This window comes from Ananas comosus, unplaced genomic scaffold, assembly GCF_001540865.1.
Source record: "Ananas comosus cultivar F153 unplaced genomic scaffold, ASM154086v1, whole genome shotgun sequence".
NCBI lineage: Eukaryota > Viridiplantae > Streptophyta > Magnoliopsida > Poales > Bromeliaceae > Ananas > Ananas comosus.
The window spans coordinates 28,311-47,509 of record NW_017890550.1 but is presented as its reverse complement, the minus strand read 5'-3'; the positions used below and the strand labels follow the sequence as shown (position 1 = coordinate 47,509).

The 19,199-nt window shown below is 35.3% G+C and overlaps 2 protein-coding genes across 8 annotated transcripts; one reads left to right on the top strand and one right to left on the bottom strand.

Annotated features, from left to right (window-relative positions):
- Nucleotides 1–1,223: 1,223 nt before the first annotated feature.
- On the bottom strand, nucleotides 1,224–12,431 carry LOC109703845. 5 transcript variants are annotated; one of them, XR_002214037.1, is made up of 4 exons: nucleotides 11,999–12,418; nucleotides 2,705–2,778; nucleotides 2,177–2,567; nucleotides 1,224–1,487 (listed from the first exon to the last, which is right to left on the bottom strand). XR_002214037.1 is itself a non-coding variant. In XM_020224568.1 (4 exons), the coding sequence occupies exons 2-4, from the start codon at nucleotides 2,754–2,756 to the stop codon at nucleotides 1,413–1,415; spliced, it is 450 nt and encodes a 149-aa protein (XP_020080157.1). In that variant the 5' UTR covers nucleotides 2,757–2,778; nucleotides 11,875–12,416; the 3' UTR covers nucleotides 1,224–1,412. The 5 variants fall into 5 exon arrangements, 3 of the variants coding, with proteins under 3 accessions (XP_020080157.1, XP_020080156.1, XP_020080158.1); XM_020224568.1 differs by having other exon boundaries at nucleotides 2,245–2,567; nucleotides 11,875–12,416; XM_020224567.1 differs by having other exon boundaries at nucleotides 2,245–2,567; nucleotides 11,999–12,416.
- A 1,448-nt stretch (nucleotides 12,432–13,879) lies between these two features.
- On the top strand, nucleotides 13,880–18,626 carry LOC109703846. 3 transcript variants are annotated; one of them, XM_020224572.1, is made up of 9 exons: nucleotides 13,880–15,019; nucleotides 15,109–15,420; nucleotides 15,524–15,611; nucleotides 16,628–16,834; nucleotides 16,969–17,242; nucleotides 17,346–17,555; nucleotides 17,628–17,720; nucleotides 17,841–17,975; nucleotides 18,090–18,626. In XM_020224572.1, the coding sequence occupies exons 1-4, from the start codon at nucleotides 14,421–14,423 to the stop codon at nucleotides 16,631–16,633; spliced, it is 1,005 nt and encodes a 334-aa protein (XP_020080161.1). In that variant the 5' UTR covers nucleotides 13,880–14,420; the 3' UTR covers nucleotides 16,634–16,834; nucleotides 16,969–17,242; nucleotides 17,346–17,555; nucleotides 17,628–17,720; nucleotides 17,841–17,975; nucleotides 18,090–18,626. The 3 variants fall into 3 exon arrangements, with proteins under 3 accessions (XP_020080161.1, XP_020080160.1, XP_020080159.1); XM_020224571.1 differs by having other exon boundaries at nucleotides 17,841–18,626; XM_020224570.1 differs by lacking the exons at nucleotides 16,628–16,834; nucleotides 16,969–17,242; nucleotides 17,346–17,555; ... (1 more) ...; nucleotides 17,841–17,975; nucleotides 18,090–18,626 and adding an exon at nucleotides 15,692–16,079.
- Nucleotides 18,627–19,199: the final 573 nt, after the last annotated feature.

The following is a 19,199-nucleotide window of genomic DNA, read 5'->3' as shown; positions in this document are numbered from 1 at the left end:
CACCGACCTCTCCTCGATCAACGTGCGATCTCCGTAGATCCGTCCGTCAGATTTGCGAACGGATTGTACCAGTGCGATCAGCACTTCGGAGACAACAAAGCTACCATTTTGGTTCACCTCGAACGGTCACGGATTCGCGACGAAATCCAATCTCTCTCCATAAGGCCAAAATGACGCACAATTACATATAAAACGCGTATTTTTAGATTTTCTCAAAATCCGTGCATCAAACTCAAAATCCGTCAGCGCCAGTAGTTCCAGAATAGCTGAATCCTTCGAAATGAGCTATTGGACTGCTATGAACGGAGTCCGATACGCACCAGAAGCCAACTCTACTCCGTGGCCTCTTCGGAAAACCGGAGTTACTATTCACTTAAGTGAAAACTAATAATCGCGTAACTTCTCCGTTTAAGCTCATTTTCTCCTGAAACTTGACGAGTGCTTATGTAATTAAATTACACACATAAACATCGTCAACAGAGAGTTTAGTTGCACAGTCAAAAATCTCAGTCCTTACACATTTATATACATAAACTACGTTAATTACATAATTACTTTAATAATCATTTATACTTGCTATGTCGTAATAATTTTTAGATTAGTTTAGAAAAAATAGAACAAAGATAGAGAAAAAGAAAACTCTATGCAAAATTTAGTTACCCCAATTTTTATTTTTCAAAACACAAAAACTAGAGGATAAATAATTGCACCATTATACCAACAAAACAAATTGAGTACAACAACATATAGCAAAAACCAAATTTCCAATCAAACAATTATAAAGTAAACCCAAAATCAGAGTCAAACTCATTTCAAAAAAAATAAGGTTTAAAAACAACACAACAGAAGAAAAAATAAATGATTTAAAAAACCAACAACAACATCAAATATACCATATTATTAGGCATACAAGTTATACATAATAATTTGCGGTTGTCCAAGTAGAACATGTAATTTGCACAGAGGTTAATTTCATACAGGTCCCTGCAAACATGATAAATAGCAGATATATCCATGCAAAATTCAACTTTCATAAGTTATCCCTGTAAAAGTCCTAATGTATTCAGATATGTTCCTGCCATTAATATCCGTTAGAGAAATCTAGTTAACCACAATTAAAATACTTAACTATGGTCAGTTAATAAGGTAAAATGATATTTTTACCCTTCTTCGTTTTCCCCTTCCTGTTCTTCTTCCTCTTCTTCTTCTTCCTCTTTCTCTTCCTCTTCTGTTTTTTTCTTCTTCCTCTTCTTCTTCGTATCCTCATTTTCCTTCTCCTTTTCTCCTCCTCCTTCTTCTTCTTCGTCGTCGTCGTCGATGATCCGATCGTCATCCCCGTCGTGCTGCCCGCGTGGGCCATCATCACGAGCGCCTCCGACGGCATCGGCCGCACCTTGGCCTTCCGTCTTTTTCTAGTCCTCATTGGCCGCAACCCCGACAAGTTCCATAAGGTCGCCGTCGCCGCCGCCGCCGTCCGCTCCCACAGCCTGAAAAGGAAGAGGAAGAGGAAAAGGGCAAGGGCAAGGGCAAAATTATCATTTCACAACTCTACTGTTAAAAAATTTACAGTTCTCTAACGAATCCTAACTAGAGGGACATATCTGCATACATTAGGACTTTTGTAAGGATAACTTATGAAAATTAAACTTTGTAGGGATATATCTGCTATTCACCATGTTTGCGGGGACCTGTATGAAATTAACCCTTTGCACAGTCTAATACACTAATAATAAAGGGTCAATTGCATACAAGTCCCTCCAAAAATAATGAATTGTAAATATATCCCTGTAAAGCTCAACTTTCATAAGTTATCCCTACAAAAGTTCTAATATTTTCATATATATCCCTGCCGTTAAAATCCGTTAGAAAAGTTTAGTTAACCATAGGTTAAATACTTTACCTGGGTTAATTTTTGAAGGTTTTATCCCTCTTATATTATACTATTATAACTTTTGGAGGGACATATTTGTGATGGCAAAATTGGAAATATAAATAGTTTTCTAACGGTTCTCTAACGGTAACAAACCAAAGAAAAATATCTGAACATATTAGGACTTTTGCAGGGATAACTTATAAAAGTTAAACTTTACAGGGATATATTTGCAATTCACTATGTTTGTGGGGACCTGTATGCAATTAACCCAATAATAAAACAGGATCAGCAAATAGTACATACTAACTATTATTTCATAACTAATTCATTATCATAGTGAGAAGCGCATCAACGCATCGTGAATCATCTACCCCAACCAAAGGCATTGGATCCTCATCTTGATCATCTTGAGAAAATGGTTCCATCAGCATATTGAAGTACATGTCATTTTCTTGATGCCTCTTGATAAAGTTATAAATCACACAGCATGCTAGGGTGATGCGACACTGCACTTTGTAAGGAAAGGGAGTCGCTTGCCGAAAAATCTTGAAACGCCTCTTCAAAATGCCGAAGGCCTTTACTACGACATTTCTCAAATGTGTATGCCTATGATTGTATACATTTTTTGGTAATCCTCGATGGCTACGCACCCGTGCATTTCCATCAAATTGGCTCAGGTGGTATCGCTTTCCCTCTGTAAGGCACAAAGAATCGATTAGTGTTTACATAGCATGAATCAACCAAATAGAATAACCAAAAGTAATGATAAATTAACAAATTAATAAGTATGTATAACTCAAAAAAATGGACAAAATAAAATCCATGACTAACCTTCAGGAATCGTGAACCCTCTACTTTCACAGCACCAACGCAGCACCCTCATATCTGCTGCAGAACCCTCCCACCTAGTACAAATAAATAAGAATTAGTGGTCAAATGAGAATACATCCATCATATTCTGCGATGTAAAGCCTTTGCAATACCGATATCGCAGTTGCTTACTCTTTCTTACAACTACTGGTATATGCGTTCCGTCAATAGCTCAATTGCATTGTGTAATTTCTTAAAAAATATAAATTATTATATAAAGTAATAAAATAGTAAATAACCATCATAGTTTACTATTAACATCACCTTAAAGGGGTGAAATATTGGGTTGTCCCTAATTTTTTGAGGCATTCCAATATTACTAGTAGGCATTTGGATGTACTTATGCCTATGTTCCATTATAACCTTGCAACACACTTGCAAGACCCCAGATAGTCCTATATATAAGATATAATAGAGCTAAAACTCTTAACCCGGCTTAAGCATTTTGGGTGATGGCTAGGCCTAAAAGGTTATGAGAGTTAAGCATGCTAGGATTGGAGTAGTCCTAGGATGGGTGACTCCCTGAAAAATTGAGGCGTCATAGTTGGTATCATAGCCAATTAACAATCGAAAGTGTGAGATGAGTCTCGACTGAGCTAGAATTATACAACGGAGAGAGAGAGGATCTGCCACGCCCCGTAACCGCCAATTTGGTCGGTTGGAGTACGCCGAATAGACGCCGAACGAACAGCACCTCCCCTGTCCGCCCAAGGCTCAACAACAACAAACATGTACATCAAGTTGCCCAGGTAACTTAAACAACATATATGAATCATTGCGAGTATGAACAAGCAAGAGCAAAAGAGAGAAAGCTATCTAGTACATTCATCATTCAACATTAACATCATTGGTTTATATTTCCATCTCCAAAACGCATACATGTTCATCTCATAACATATACAACTCTCCAAAAGCAACCTCACCAAATATATATCATCATCTCTCAAGTACATAGGGTGCTCTAATGTAAAAAGGAAAGCTGCTAACTACTAGGGCGCTATGCCCTTACCACGTTCCTCGCCCGGTGTGCTCGAGCTTGACCCTGCAACAAAGTAGGATGAGAACTAATAATAGTTCCCAGTAGGTTCGACCGTCGACTCCGTCGATCTTCCCACTAGGTCTAAGCAGGCATAAGTAGATAGATATATGGAAATAAACTGCTAACATAGTATGAATTCTACTATCATGCTACTATGCCTCAATCAATAGTAAATGAATAAAAATCTACATAGTAATGAAATCAACTATCATGCTACTATGCTCAATAAAGTATGTCATTCATATGTTCATCACCCAACCAACTTGGCTAACCCAAAGGTTTGCCCCAACTCACAGTGCAATCCCATAGGTGAGGAGACCCTCCCGCTCGCAAACCCGAGACCGTCCGCTAGGTAAGTACGTTAACCCATCGTGTGATGACTCCGGAGCTCACTACTTTGGTGGAGTGACCACGCCAAGCGAAAACAGACTATATGAGTATGATCCAATCCTCTCCAACTAAGAATACCCTACCAACTAGGGCTAACAAGTACTCGAAAAACCATCTATTCTACTGTTCATGTTTAAGTGTCACAACTACACTAAGTATTGTTTTAGCTCGGAAATAAGCCAAAAAGTGGCTATTCCAGGGATAGGTATAAATTGAGGTATAAGCGAGGATTAGATCAATTTTGCGTTTGGATGAAAATTCGGTTATTCCTGGAATAAAAAAAATAGCGTTTGGTTAGGTAAGATGGAATAAGAAAGATAATGGGTTTTGTAAATAAAAAATAATGATATTATCCACTTATTATATTTGAATTTGAATTTTTAAATTTTTAAATTTATATTTCTAAATTTAAAATTTTAACTTTGAAATTTAAAATCTCAAATTTTAAATTCAAAATTTTAAATTTTAAATTTCAAACTTTAAATTTAAGATCATATTTAAATTTAAAAAAATATAAAATATCAAATTTTAAATTTCAAAAATTTAAAATATCAAAATTTAAATTTAAAATTTATAATTTATAATTTAAATTTTAAACTTTAATTTTGAGATTATAAATTATAAATTTTAAAAATTTAAATTTTTAATTTTTAAAATTTTAAAATAAGAATAGTGGTGGGAACAATTAATAAAAATAATTTATTATAATAAGTTTATAAATTTTTTTAAAATTCTACGTAAACTTAAATTTAATAAAAAAAATATTATTATAATATTTTAACATATAATTTATTATAAAATTTTATTATAATATTTAATATTTAAATTAGATAATGTATCTAATAGAGTACAATTAATAGATTTTATAATAAAAATAATATAATTTATAACATATAACATATTATATTTATATAATTTAGTTTTTTAATTCAATTTATAATTTTAATTAAAGTTTGAAATTAAAATTGGAATAGTACTATTCCATCAAAATGGTGGAATAAGCAAATCCAAGCTATTCCGGAGATTAGCAGGAATTAGCAAGGTTGCAAGGTTTGAATCGCCGGATAAAATATCCCGGACCAAAAATTTTTTGTTTTTTGGCCCAAAAGCTAGGGATAATTTCGGTTATGGGTTTAGGGTTTAGGGTTTCGTTATCCACCGCTTATACCGCAACCAATACGGGGCCTTAAATTCACATGCAACATATTCACAATTCGGGAAAAATCATCTATCCCTAAATTCATCATGTAATAAGTGTTTCTACTACACTACATTCACATGCCACTCGTCTTTGTCATAATTTATAGTTTACATGCCACTCACTATGTCATTACACATATATCAAGTTCTCCATTTGTTTCAGCACTATAGGATTTCAATGTCACGACCCAATCCTTACACATCCACTATATCATGTGTTCAACTCACAATGCAATATCAACTATGGAAACATATAAGGAATAGAAATGCAACTATCAACATCCTACAATGCATAATTAACATGAGAGATGCATGGTCAACAATGTAACTTGGACAAAGAAAGAAGTTCAACTGATTCGGATGGCACCCCCCACCTCTAAATAATGCCGAGGTGCGAGAATACGAAGCTCGAAATTTTTAGACGTTGCTTCGGCCCTCTCCAGCGGAAACGAAGCAAAAACGGTCATTTTCCTCAATACCGTGGAAACGAAGCAAAAACGGTCCTTTTCCTCAATACCGTACTATGTGCCCGTAGGAACTCCCATTTGAGTTGCCCATAATGTCGGTTTTACCTTCAATTAGGTTTATAAAGGGTCAATTTAACCATAAACCTCATATCTATGAAAACCCCAATTTCAACCCTAGGGTTTCATGCCATGAACACCATAGGTTCATCATGAGATTTCTAGGGTTATAAAGGTTTTTATTCTTGCAAGAGACTCAAAACCAAGTGTTCTAGGGTATAAAACCAAACCTTAACATAGATCTTGCAAGAAACCTTACCTTAGCCCAAAAGTTCTCCGAGCTCCTCCTTGTAGGTGAGCTCTAAATCCTCCAAAGCCTCTAATCCACTTCAAATCTCCTCCAATCTCCTCCAATCTCCTCTAATCCACCTTGGGAAGAACTCCTAGAGAGAGAGAGGAAGAAAAATGAAGTAGAGAGGGGTTCTTTGGCTGTGAATAAGAGAAGAGGAAGTGTGGGGTTTATATAAGCCGTCACAATTGCATTTAAGCCCTCCAATATTTTTTATTTGCAGCAGATCAAGGTCTGCTGTTCGCAGCACTGGGTACCGGTACGCGGGTTCATGTCACCGGTACGCTACACTGCAAAGGCCAAACTCGAGAGCAACTATACTCGGTCTGCTGCGGAGTACCGGTACTGCCCTGGTGCCGTACCGGTACGCAGCCCCGCAATGACCAAACCCGAGAGCAAGCCTCTCGGTTTGCTGGCCTGGTACCGGTACCTCTCCTTCAGTACCGGTACGCAGTGCCCAGACTGCAGTTCTGGAAGTGCTTAGCTCTATTTCGCGCCGAGCAATGCTAAAACCAACTAATCGCATTCGAAACCCAATTTTTACCCTTCCAACACTGTTGGAATAGCATATGGACTATGCTCAATCATCCCTCTAGCCACGCTTTGGTCATTTTGACCAAAAGTGGATTAACACTACGAGGATTCAATACCTTACAGGATCGCATGTTGTTGACTGTTGTGGCTGGAGCGCAGCTCACCACAAGGCCGATTTAGGTTACCGAGATGAGTCTCACATCGTCTTGTACTTGTGAGTCTGAGCCTGACGAGAACATCAGGACTTAAAGGGGGGAAGAATGTGAGACCCTAGATAGTCCTATATATAAGAAATAATAGGACTAAGACTCTTAACCTGGTTTAAGCATTTTGGGTGGTAGCTAGACCCAAGAGGCTAAGAGAGTTAAACATGCTAGGACGGGAGTAGTCCTAGGATGGATGACCCCCTGGAAAGTTGAGGCGTCACAACACTAGTAAAATATCTACTTATTGTCTCTCCCGAGTGCTAAAACGTCTGAGCCAATACTCTATTTGTTACCCTATGGCCTACAACAAATAGAAAAATTCCAAGCTGTTTGTTAGTAGTCAAATGTCGACTACCCTGTATCAAACCTTTCTCAATGAATTCATCTCGAAGTCTTAGAAAAGTGGTGTTGGACATTCGAAAATGTTGGTATCCTCTATCTGGATATCTCCGTAAAATATCCATAATTACTTGATGACCGGTGAATGGTCTTGTACGACAAGGTCATTTGTACAAGGAATTGTGAAATCGACTCACACATTCATTGATCATAATAGAAAGTACTTCATCCCAATAATCATCTTCCTTATCTAGGGAAGTCATAAGTTCAGCAATAGTTGTTGATGAAAAAAATGCATGATTGATTAAAGTTACTATCATGTCAAATGTGAAGAAACAAGGATTAACTCACTTATAGCCAAAATACATATTTATGTATAGATTATGATGAATATTGGCTAAGGTAGAAAAAAGATAAAGGACAATGTAATGGTCGCAAGCGGATAAATAATCCATACCGCCCTATCATTTAACTCTATGACCCTTTCTATGTATTATCGGCTCATAATCCATACCATCCTCCATTTAACTCTATGACCCTTTTATGAATTATCGCCACAAATAAAATATTATTTCCATCATCACAAAAGTACACTAAATTATCAATGCTATGAATGGTGGCTATAAGGTATTCTTAAAACCTTGCCTCCCTACTATTCAAGCATCATTGCCAGTATCATCAGAACCAAACCAGCAAGAAACCAGCAATGGATTGGCTTAAGTATGTTAGAAACCAGCAATTTCATTTTAACATGCATCATTGCCACATACAGCACAACTATATCATATTTCGTTTGGAGTAGAAGACAACATGAATTGAGAGGCATTTGTAGGATATTAGCATACTAGAAAAGTAACATGAAGATACATGGATGGCTACACAACTAATAAACCAGCAAAATATGACGTCAACCAAAGCAAGTAGCATGAAAATAGATCTGTTTACTGTAGAACAGAAGCACAGTGCAAATGACATTACTAAACTTGCGGCAAAGCTTCTAAGAACCAAAAATTGAGGAAAAGGTGCAAACAAAAAGAAAATCAGCATAATGCTGGATCAGGTCTGAAATGTTGATGTTAGAATGGTAGCTGCAAAGCTTTTTAAATAATCCCCGCCTCCTTACTATTCACATCTAACATGCATCATCGCCATAAAAAAACTAACAGTGTAAACCAAGTGCCAACTAATGCAGATAAAGGAAGCTTAAAAAATCCGCTTGTAATGGGGCACAAAAAGTAATAGAGAACATCAAACAAACCAACTGTGCTGATTTTCGAAAATTAGAAAAACTATACCGAGATTGCAAAAAAACCAACAATATAGTGGTATAATACCATATTAAAATGAGAAATATATAGTTGCAACATTTGCATAAAGGCCACATTAGCTACATATAAATAATCAATATTACATAAATACCAACTTGAAACCCCCATGCACAAAGTATAAATATTGTAGAATTGTAGACCAAAAGTTTGTTAATTGAAGAAAATGGTGGCAATAAGGTGATCCCGAAACCTAGCCTCCATACTATTCAGTTGTACCATGCATCATTGCCATAAAAAATCAACCAGAAAGAAAAAGCGCAAACCAAAAGAAAATCAACTTAATGCTGGACTCAGGTCAGAAATATTGAGGTTAAAATGGTGGTTGCAAAGCTTTTAAATAATCCCTGCCTTCCTACCATTCACACCTAACATTCATCATCGCTTTAAAAAAATTAGCAGTATAAACCAAGCGCCAACAAATGCAAATAAGAAAGATTAAAAATTCAGCATGTAAGGAGGGACGCAAAGCAACAGATCATCAAACCATCTAAGTATGCTAATTTTCAAAACTTAGAAAAACAATATCGAGACTGAAAAAACTAGCAATTGGTGTAATATCACACTAAAACAATAATACATAGTTGCAAGGATTGCATAAAGACCACATTGGTTGCATACAAACAAGCAATATTGCATAAATACCACATTAAAACCGTCATGCACCAAGTTTAAAAGTTGTAGAACAATAGCCAAAAATTCTACATAAATAGAACATACATACTAGCAGTAGGGTAAACGGTGTAAAATTCCAATAGATAGAAAAGAAAAGCAACATACAGACAACAAGCGTTTGGCCTTGCTAATCATCGGTCAAAACCCAAAAAAGTATAGTTTGTAAGCAAGACCATAAAAACAAAAAAAGTTAAGGTGAGAAAGGATTATCTAGATAGGAGAGAAGGAAGATGCATCAAGCTTTTGTCCAGTGGCGGATGTTGCATGCTTAATTGACGCTCAATCCACATATAGAGGATGTCGCCACTTAGTGACATGAAGATGGTCCTGTTGTGCTCATCTTTGAGCGCTTCTCATGCAAAGAGGATTGCTTCAAGAGTCAATCAAGGGACATTATTTAATCTTGCCATACAATCTTCTATAGAGTGCATCTTTGGACGGGCATCAAGCTCACGTTGCAGCATACACTCGGCTATGTTCAATCTTTTCTTTCCGAGTTCTACAAGCTATTGGATACAATCAAGGGTGACATCAAGTTTTCCTCTGCAGCTTGAGGTTGGTGTTGTCTTGGTGAAGGTAGGGAGGAGCGGCGTCTCTTGCCAGAATGTGTGACTGAGGCACTACTAAAATATGAATTTTTCCTCTTGATAGGAGTAGGAGTAGGAGAGCATGAAGTGGTGTCATTGATAGCTTCATTCCGTGGCGACATTGGCATAATTTCTATTCTAGCTCTAGAAAGTTGACTAGAGGGACTCATCATTGATTTTTGAATTTGTTCTAAGAGAGCAGTTGTGCCCGAGGAGAATGAGGAGGTGCTACGTGCATCCCCGTTGTAAATCCATACCTATCTATTGCAGTAGTTTTTCTAGATAAAAACTCTTTGTCATGATATGCAGGAAAGGGTTTAACCCTGTACCGTGCATAAGCTGAATTTTCCTACGCAATATAGATATAATAAGCAAGTTAAATAATGTCCTTATATTACAAGAAAATTAAAATAAAGATATATAGTAACTTACAGATATCACAGTGTCCCGAATCACTGGGATCACCAGCGGTCGGAATGTTGTGATCGTAGTCCCACCCCTACCCACTGCTGTTTGCTAATGTTTGATACATGACAAATTAGTGCTTCAAAACTTTCAATCGATTTTGTGAATAGCTTTTGGTAAAGTTGAGTTTTGTTCGTTGATTAAAATCATGAACTACTCTACTCCAAGCGAGTATGGTGAAACTACCATTAATGAAATTATCCAGAACATGTTCCTCAATTATCAAGTTCAACATCGCTAAATCCATAACCTCTGTCCAATTTCCAGAGCATACTCTAAGTTTTGAGGATTCTTGTCCAAAACACGCAATGCTTTGGGAGTCAGCTGAGATAACATTAATGGTGTTAGGATACGTTTTCACAACACCCTGTGTGGACTTATTTTGAGGAGTCATCTGAAGTAGAAGAAATTTAAAATAAAGATGAAAACCAGTATATAAGTTTGTAGGTAGTGCTGGTTTAAGTATAATTACATGGCTCAGAGGAAGAAGTTCACGTTGATTCTATGGTGGCTGCATGTAAGTAAACATACCACCCAAACTATAGAAAGTTATCTTCATTCCCATGCATCATCACAATATTATGGCTCTATATTACAAAAGCACCCGGCAGTTTTAGACCCCAACCAATTTCGTTTCAAAAAAATGTTTATAACTGAGACAGAAATCAACTAAATAAAGAATTGTAAAGCAACAAAGGAAAGACTTAACTAGGGAGTTGCTTTATCACAACTTTCCTACGACTATCACTGGTTACAAGTTTCTGTACGTGTCCTGATTGTGCTTCTAATAAAGGATTCAACCTCTGTTTGTGATGTTTGTGTCGATAATGTATGTTAGAATTGAATGGCACTTGGATTACATAATAAGTTATGGCATTATCAGTAGTAAATCAAAATGAGCACTAGATCATGCAACAATGTTTAATATGTACCATTCTTATGACTGTCATTACAGTATGACTGTCATTACAGGAAAACAAAATCAAAAAAAAGCAAGGCATTATATAAAGCCTTCAACAAACATAACAGTGGCCTTACAAAAAAAAAAAAAAAAAGAAAAAAAACCTAATAACATGACATGAATGGCATTTTCATTATATTACGACATACATGATATATAGATGAGCATATATAGTTCGAAAAATTTCGAAGAGATAAAAAGAAGCATTAGGTTATATAGACTTACAATAATTTTCCTATTAAATTTCTTGTAGGCCCAACAGCTAGGGAAAAAATTTTATAAAGAATGAATATGACTCAGTATGAAAGGATTGTCATATGTCACTATGGCAGCTGCATAGAACATATTCCATGCCATCCAAGCCAGTAACACATCCAACCAATTGCAACATACAACGTAGCTTAAAAATCACAATCCACAAAGCACCAATCTTGAAGTGCTACTGTTATATAAGATAACCTCACCTCCGCAAGATAAAAAAGGGAAATAGTTATTTGCGAAGTGGGGCTACGCATACAACCAGCAATTTCTTTCAAATATGACTTTTCCCCTGCTATGGACCATAATCTTATTTAAAAGGAAAAGAAAGTGTCTTACCGGTACTAGTAAGAGGAGGTAACCGAATTAAATGGATGTGAGTAGACAAGTCGAAGCGCCAAAATAATTGAAATAGAGAGGCAAAATGAAGAAATAATATTGCTCTCCCACCGAGCGAGATCACCTTGATTAATGAAAGATTTGCACCAGGAACCGCACTTCCGCAAGACTTGGTGAGAAGGAGACACGACAATACCTTCAATTTGCACACCTCCTCAATTAATGGGGGTTTTGCGCCAAAGATGAAGCCGCAGCTACCGCAGTAGATAAGATACAGAGTAATGAGGGAAGATAATGAAGATACTCCCTAGGGAAAGCACGAAGACGAAGCAGAGAGGTGGAGTAAAGAGGGATAAGAGAGCACCAAACCCTACCAAGAGAGATAGGGATTTAGTAAAGATGGGAGAGGGTCGATAAGAAGGAACTACAACTATTAAGTGAGGTTAGGATTAAGTTGGAAGAGATAGTAAAGGGGAGGGAGAGGGAGCTGCACAGCTTTTCGGAAGGCAATAAATCGCAGGGCAGGCACGCGTGTGGAATGAGGCCACTTTCCACCTTCTGCCCTTGGAATAAATTGCAGGATCCTCCAATTCCAAGGGCTCATCAAAATTATTTTTAACGGATAATTCTAGAATAAGCTAGAATTACCCGGTTGGATCGGAATTATTTATTCTTTCAATTTTGTACATTGTTTGGCGAATTTTGAAGAACAAATTGCTCTATTCTAAAGTTTTCATGGTACCAAACAGAGCATTAAAGTATAATGTATAAATTGATTTGTAAATAGTAATTCCATAGTGTCTTTAAAAAATTAGTATGACAAATAACAAGGAAAAACAATGCAATAGAATTTATGAGTTATTGCATATAATCTTGCAAAACTTTCAAACAAAAAGAATCTATTTTTTTATTCTAATACATAAAAAATAAAAATTGAAGATAAATACTCTTGATTCTTCAATTTTGATGCTTAATTATTATAACTAGAGAGAAAAAAAAAGTTTTTTAAAAGTTATATAACATTATGCGCCAAGCAATCACTCAAAATAATTATTTAATTAGTATTTTATTTCATTTGAAAAAAAAAAAAAAGTCTCTTCAGCTGTTTAATACAATTTAGAAGGTTAAACGTCTTTATTGGAAAAGTACCGAAGTATAAGCAAATCTTTACAATTTTTGTTTTTAAATTTTGGGTTAAAAAATACCTAGAAATTAGTTGTCGTACTTTTCAATATTCTATCATCTTAAATTACATATGATTTGCAATCTGTAACATCCATAGTGACCTTATCTGTGGCCCAACCGTGTAATGTAGCCCGAGGAGAATGGTTTTAGAAGTGTTTATTTTAGTTTCTAATATTTTTTAATAATTACAAATTTTTCACCTTTGTCCCCAACTCCTCTAAAATTATAATTAGGCCTCTATCACCCGCCCACTTAATTGCAACCTTTACTTTGAATATCATTGGTTCAATTGAGAACAAAAGATTAGACGAAAGAGCAAATAGCATTTATGATTCATTGATGTGCAAGTGGCTCGGAATAAGAAATTTCAGTTACCGGGGACCCTTTTCTAATCTGTAGTTTTAGTTAAAAATAAGCTGTACAGTATGACTAAAAATGTTCAAATGAAAATTTATTTTTAATACACCTCTTTTGTTTAAAAAAAAAACCAATAACTTCCAAAATTTAAATTCTCCCACTTTCTGTATTTATTTCAACACGAAAATTCTCCTATTAGTAGCACCAACGAGAGTGGAAAAAAAAAAAAAAAAAAAAAAAAAATTAGGCACACTACACTTTTCATTTTTTTTTCCTACTCCCCGTAAACTCCCGGAATTAACACAAAGAGTATGTCAATTATAACATACTGAAAATGTTAACAGAGTTCCGACAAACAAACAGCAGAAAGTGAGTTACTTGGGACCGAAAATCATTTCAACCTCACCAGTTTGCAGCGAAACAAGCAGACCTCAATGCGAACTATATGATGTCGATGCTCATTCCGGGTCCTAGAGCTCCAGGAAATGACATTGATGTATATTTGCAACCTCTTATTGAAGAGTTGATCACATTATGGAATGTGGGTGTTGAAACCTATGATGCATTTGGTAAGTGTAATTTTCGTTTACATGCAGCAATACTGTGGACAATAAACGATTTTCCAGCATATGCTAATTTATCTGGTTGGAGTACTAAAGGAGCATTGGCTTGTCCTTCTTGTAATAAAGATACATGTTCAACTAGATTGAAGCATGGGCGCAAAATGTGCTATATGGGGCATCGCCGTTTTCTAAAACTTGATCATAAGTGGCGTAAAAATAAAAATTCATTTGATGGAAAGACAGAAACTCGACGTGCACCCAACAATTTATCTGGAGATGAAATTCTTGAGCAATTAAATGGAGTTGAAAATGTGAAATTTGGAAAAAGTACACAAAAAAGAAAGCGAACTGAGGCTGCCTTGCTTTATAATTGGAAAAAGAAAAGTATTTTTTTTGACTTACCTTATTGGAGAACACTTTTGGTGACATAATCTTGATGTTATGCATATTGAGAAAAATGTCAATGATAATATCTTGTGGATTCTTTTCAACATTGATGGTAAGAGTAAAGATAATCTAAATGCTCGACTGGATCTTAAGGAGATGGGCATTCGGTCAGAATTGCATCCAATAGATAATGGCAACAACTTTGTCATTCCACAAGCTTGCTACACATTAAATTTAGATGAAAGGAGAGTTGTTTGCCAATTCTTAGCAAATTTGAAAGTTCCAGATGGCTATTCCTCTAACATATCTCAATGTGTCAATGTTAAAGAGGGACAATTAACTGGAATGAAATCTCATGATTGTCACGTGTTTATTGAAGATCATCTCCCACCAGCTTTTCGTGGCATTTTGCCTAAAGAAGTATATGAGCCACTAGTAGAGTTAAGCATATTCTTTAAGCAGTTATGCTCAAAGACATTGAAAATAGATATGTTGGAAAGGCTAGAGCATAATATTGTAATGACAATTTGCAAACTTGAACTGATTTTTCCTCCTGCATTCTTTGATATCATGATACACTTGCCTATTCATCTTCCATTAGAGGCACGGTTAGCTGGTCTTGTACATTACCGGTGGATGTACCCATTTGAGAGGTAATATTTTTATTCTATTATATAGCTATCTAGTTACTATATTCTTATAGTATATTTTGATTAAATAATATTTAATTTTTTATAAATAGGTATTTGCGCAAGCTGAAGTCTAATGTACGAAATAAAGCACATCCAGAAGGATCAATAGCCCTAGCCTATCTTGCTGACAAGTGCTTAACCTTTTGTTCTAGATATTTAGATAGAACGGAAACAAAATTTAATAGACAAGAAAGAAATTTTGAGGGACCCAAAATGCAAGTGACAGAGTTGCCTATTTTTCAAAATAATGGGCGGCCATTAAATAGAGGAAAAGGGATCTTTAGAAAACTATCTTATCAAGATTGGAATCATGCTCAACTATATATTCTAAAAAATTGTGAAGAAGTTCAACCTTTTCTTATGTAAGTTTTTTTCATTTATTTAATAGTATATATTTTTCATAATTTGTGAATTTACTCATTATATCATTTCTAATACTCACGCGACTTTGTGTTTACAATTAAGAGAACATCAAAAGGAGCTTGAGGAAGAGGGCTTAAGGAATTTGCCAAGTAGGCAAGATGAAACATTTGTTAAGTGGTTTGAGTCACGTGTAAGTAAATAAGATATTATTTATTATTTCATAATAAATTTTCACCTACTGTCTATTTATATTTATTCGTATGATGGTAGATACAACGTGCGCACTGCGAAGGCAACGGAAGTGTGAGCATTCAACTTCTGCATTTATCATGTGGTCCAAATAGAATGGTGACTTGTTATAGTGGCTACATCGTTAATGGCTTTAGATTTCATACATATAAGCGTGAAATTCGACGACAAATACAAAATAGTGGAGTTATAGTAAAGGGTGATGAGCAAAGTGGAAGTAGAGAATATTATGGGGTCTTGACAGATATTTTAGAGTTGGAATATGGGGGGCGAAACAAAATAGTGCTATTCAAATGTGATTAGTGGGATACATACAATGAAGGTAGGGGTTACAAGAAAGAAGCTAATGACATCACTTTGGTAAATACTACTCGACACTTGGCAACAAATGAACCATATGTCTTAGCATCACAAGTTGAACAAATTTACTATGTATAAGACAATAAGAATCCTGATTGGCAGATAGTAGTGAAAACATTACCTCGTAACTTTTACGATATCCCTACTATTAATGATGAAGAGCCAATAGATGATGATGAACCTACATGGGATGCAAATATAATAGTGGATACCTTACCTAAATATGTTATGGATAATGATGACATTGCTACATCATTAAATCGTGATGATGTTAATGGAATTGTTATTGAGAAAAGCCATCAATCATACAAAAATAGCAATAATAAATATGACGATGATTTTATTAATGACAATGAGGAAAAAGAAAGAGAAGAAATTCAAGAAAATGATTTGTAGAAACACCAGGTTTGACATATTGCATTTTAGATTGTATTTTGCAAAATTGTTTGTTAATATTTGTATAAATTTTATTATACATACTCTTTGTTTATGTACATATATTGATATGATGTCATTTTAGATATGACATTCTTGCATATGATGAAGTTCATGCACTTTATTTCTATAGTCAAACTTATTTTTTATTAATTAATGCAGGTGTAATGGCTGAAAAATTCAAAACTGGAGATAGTAAAAATAGAGTTGACAATCAAACAATGCATAGAGAACGTGCGGTTCGGTCATTACATATAAATATCAAGAGGATCGGAGAGCATCAACTCCAAACAGAACCTAACATAACAAATTCTCCAATAGAGCAAACATCAATGGATGCCCATAACGTACCAAATAGTAGTAGTGCTGGTATGGAAGTTTAATAGTTTATATTCATTTTTTTGCATATTTCATAATATAACTTGCTTTTTTTTTATGAAAACTATTAATACAGTTTATGTTTATATGATAACTTTATATTGTTTTGGTTGTGCTAATGCTAGCTTCATGTTCTGAGAGAAAGAGGACACGAGGCAAAACTATAGGGCTAAAGTGGGCGAAAAAGAGAAAAGAAGAAAAGGCAAAACCTGCAATTGATCGAGATACCTGAAGACCTAAGACGAGTAGTGGGTACAAATTTTCAACAATTCATTACTGAGACAGCTCAAATTATTAGACAGAATGCTCCTCTGAATGTCGAAAAATGGAGCAAAATGCCTCCACACATCATTGATAGGATGGTGAAAGTTGTCAATGTAAATAAGTATCTTTTCCCATGTGAGTTTTTTTCTTCATATATCAACACTCCTTTTTTTTCAATGACCTAAGATACTTTTTGTACATATAATTTTACTTATTTATTCTTTATTCTCTTTTGTAGAAAAAATTCACACTTCCTAAGGATCTTCATATGCTTGGAGTCATAGTGCGCCAACTTCGAAGCCATTTCAATAGTTGGTGTTACGATTTGCATAGGTTTCACTATAAGAAGTACAAGACAGATGAACAAAGGCATGCACACTGTCCTGCTGACATTGATCCGGATCATTGGAATTGGCTAATAGACTGTTGGAGTAACCCGCAGTTTAAGGTAGAAGAATTTAAATAAAAGTATCATAGTTGTTATTTAATATATTAATATTCTTTATTTTGCTAAATGTAGAGGATTAGCGAGGCGAACAAAGCAAATAGGTCTAAACAAACAATGGTTGCTCGAGTGGGAACAAAATCTATTGCAAGAAATTTAATTGAAATGGTAAGTACTTGTATACTCAAAAAGAATCTTTTTTTATTGAATTTAATTATGTTTGAAGTTTTCATTGAATTTCTACTTATAAATCACTTAACATGTGTTCATTTCTATGTAAATCAATAGAGAAAAGAAGTAGAAAAGAATATGGAAGAAAATAATGAAGCACCTGAAGAACCTGAATACATGAGGTTATGGGACAAGGTTAGAAAAAAAAAGAAGAAAAGATGGCACATGGGTTGATTCAAATGCTGCAGACAAGTAAGTTGAAATGCAAACTCTTCATGAGACTCAATTAACAGAGAAAGGAGAAGACATTCTTACAACTCGGGAAGCCTATACTATAGTACTTAAACATAGGTCTGGATATGTTAGGGGTATGGGTCCAGGTCTAGAGCCTTTGGAGAGAGCAGGAGTTAGAGGACAATGACTTCGTGAGCAAATACGGGAAAATATAGAGGCTGAAATAACAGTTCGAATTCAAGCAAAAGCAGAAGCTCGAATGGCAGAAAAAGAGGCTGAGGTACAAGCCCGAATAGCACAACGTGAGACCGACGCAGAAGCTAGACTAGCACAAAGAGAAGCTCGATTAGAGCATATGGAGTCTCAAATGCAAGCCATGATGCAGCATTTAGCACAAATGGGAATGCCTATACCGATGCAATCAACATCTACTGAAAAATGTATGTTAATCTATGCTGTCTTTATATGTGATTCAATGAGAGTTGTTTGACTGCATAGGTTGGTTCAAATAATTTATAAATTTTTAATCATGAATGCATACATAAAAAGAATCGTGATGGGAACAAAGAATGATTTTTAGATTCATTTTCTGTATTCATCAGTGTTCTGTTATAAACAGTATACTTGGCTTTTGTGTGAAAAACTGTTCATAGGGCGTTTGCATAATGATGAATAAGTTGTGCATTAGTTTTTACTAAGAGAACATGATTGTATAGCTGCAAGTAAGATAGTTTGATGAGAGTGAACTGTTAAGATACCAATAGTAACTGTTTTGTTTTAGCATTATAGTAGCATTATTGTTCCTTATTCCTTGTTGATATAAATAAAGTTTTGTTAGCATGTTCTTTTTCATCCTTTGCAATATTTTCCATCTTTGCCTTTGCTTTCTTGCTCTTGTAGTAATTGGATAAGGCAAAGTTTATAGGAGTTCCGTCCCTAAGCTCAACTTCTTTTGTGCGGTAGTCGGTTCATTGACCATCGCTGTCATGATGCTTATACTTATTTTTTCTCTTTATCAATAACTTTTATGATTTTTTTAAAGTTATTTAATCAAAATATTTCATCCGTAGGCCTCCACACCAAAAACCCCTTAATACATATACTATTTTGATTCCCAAGAAATCTGGGGCATGAGCTTTTTTTGTTAAAGCACAAGCTGGGATCAAACTCCCAACATCTAGGACGGCAACCTTGTTAACAACTACTAGGCTAGGCCAGTGGCTAACTAGTTCATGATTCGTT

Coding starts and splice junctions, on each gene's coding strand:
- LOC109703846 (XM_020224570.1), top strand. CDS start 14,421: ATGCATATTGAGAAAAATGTCAATGATAATATCTTGTGGATTCTTTTC. Junction 15,020..15,108: donor TGGATGTACCCATTTGAGAG/GTAATATTTTTA, acceptor TTTTATAAATAG/GTATTTGCGCAAGCTGAAGT. Junction 15,421..15,523: donor GAAGTTCAACCTTTTCTTAT/GTAAGTTTTTTT, acceptor TTTACAATTAAG/AGAACATCAAAAGGAGCTTG.
- LOC109703845 (XM_020224568.1), bottom strand. CDS start 2,756: ATGAGGGTGCTGCGTTGGTGCTGTGAAAGTAGAGGGTTCACGATTCCT. Junction 2,568..2,704: donor AGGGTTCACGATTCCTGAAG/GTTAGTCATGGA, acceptor TGTGCCTTACAG/AGGGAAAGCGATACCACCTG. Junction 1,488..2,244: donor ATCCAATGCCTTTGGTTGGG/GTAGATGATTCA, acceptor CTTCCTTTTCAG/GCTGTGGGAGCGGACGGCGG.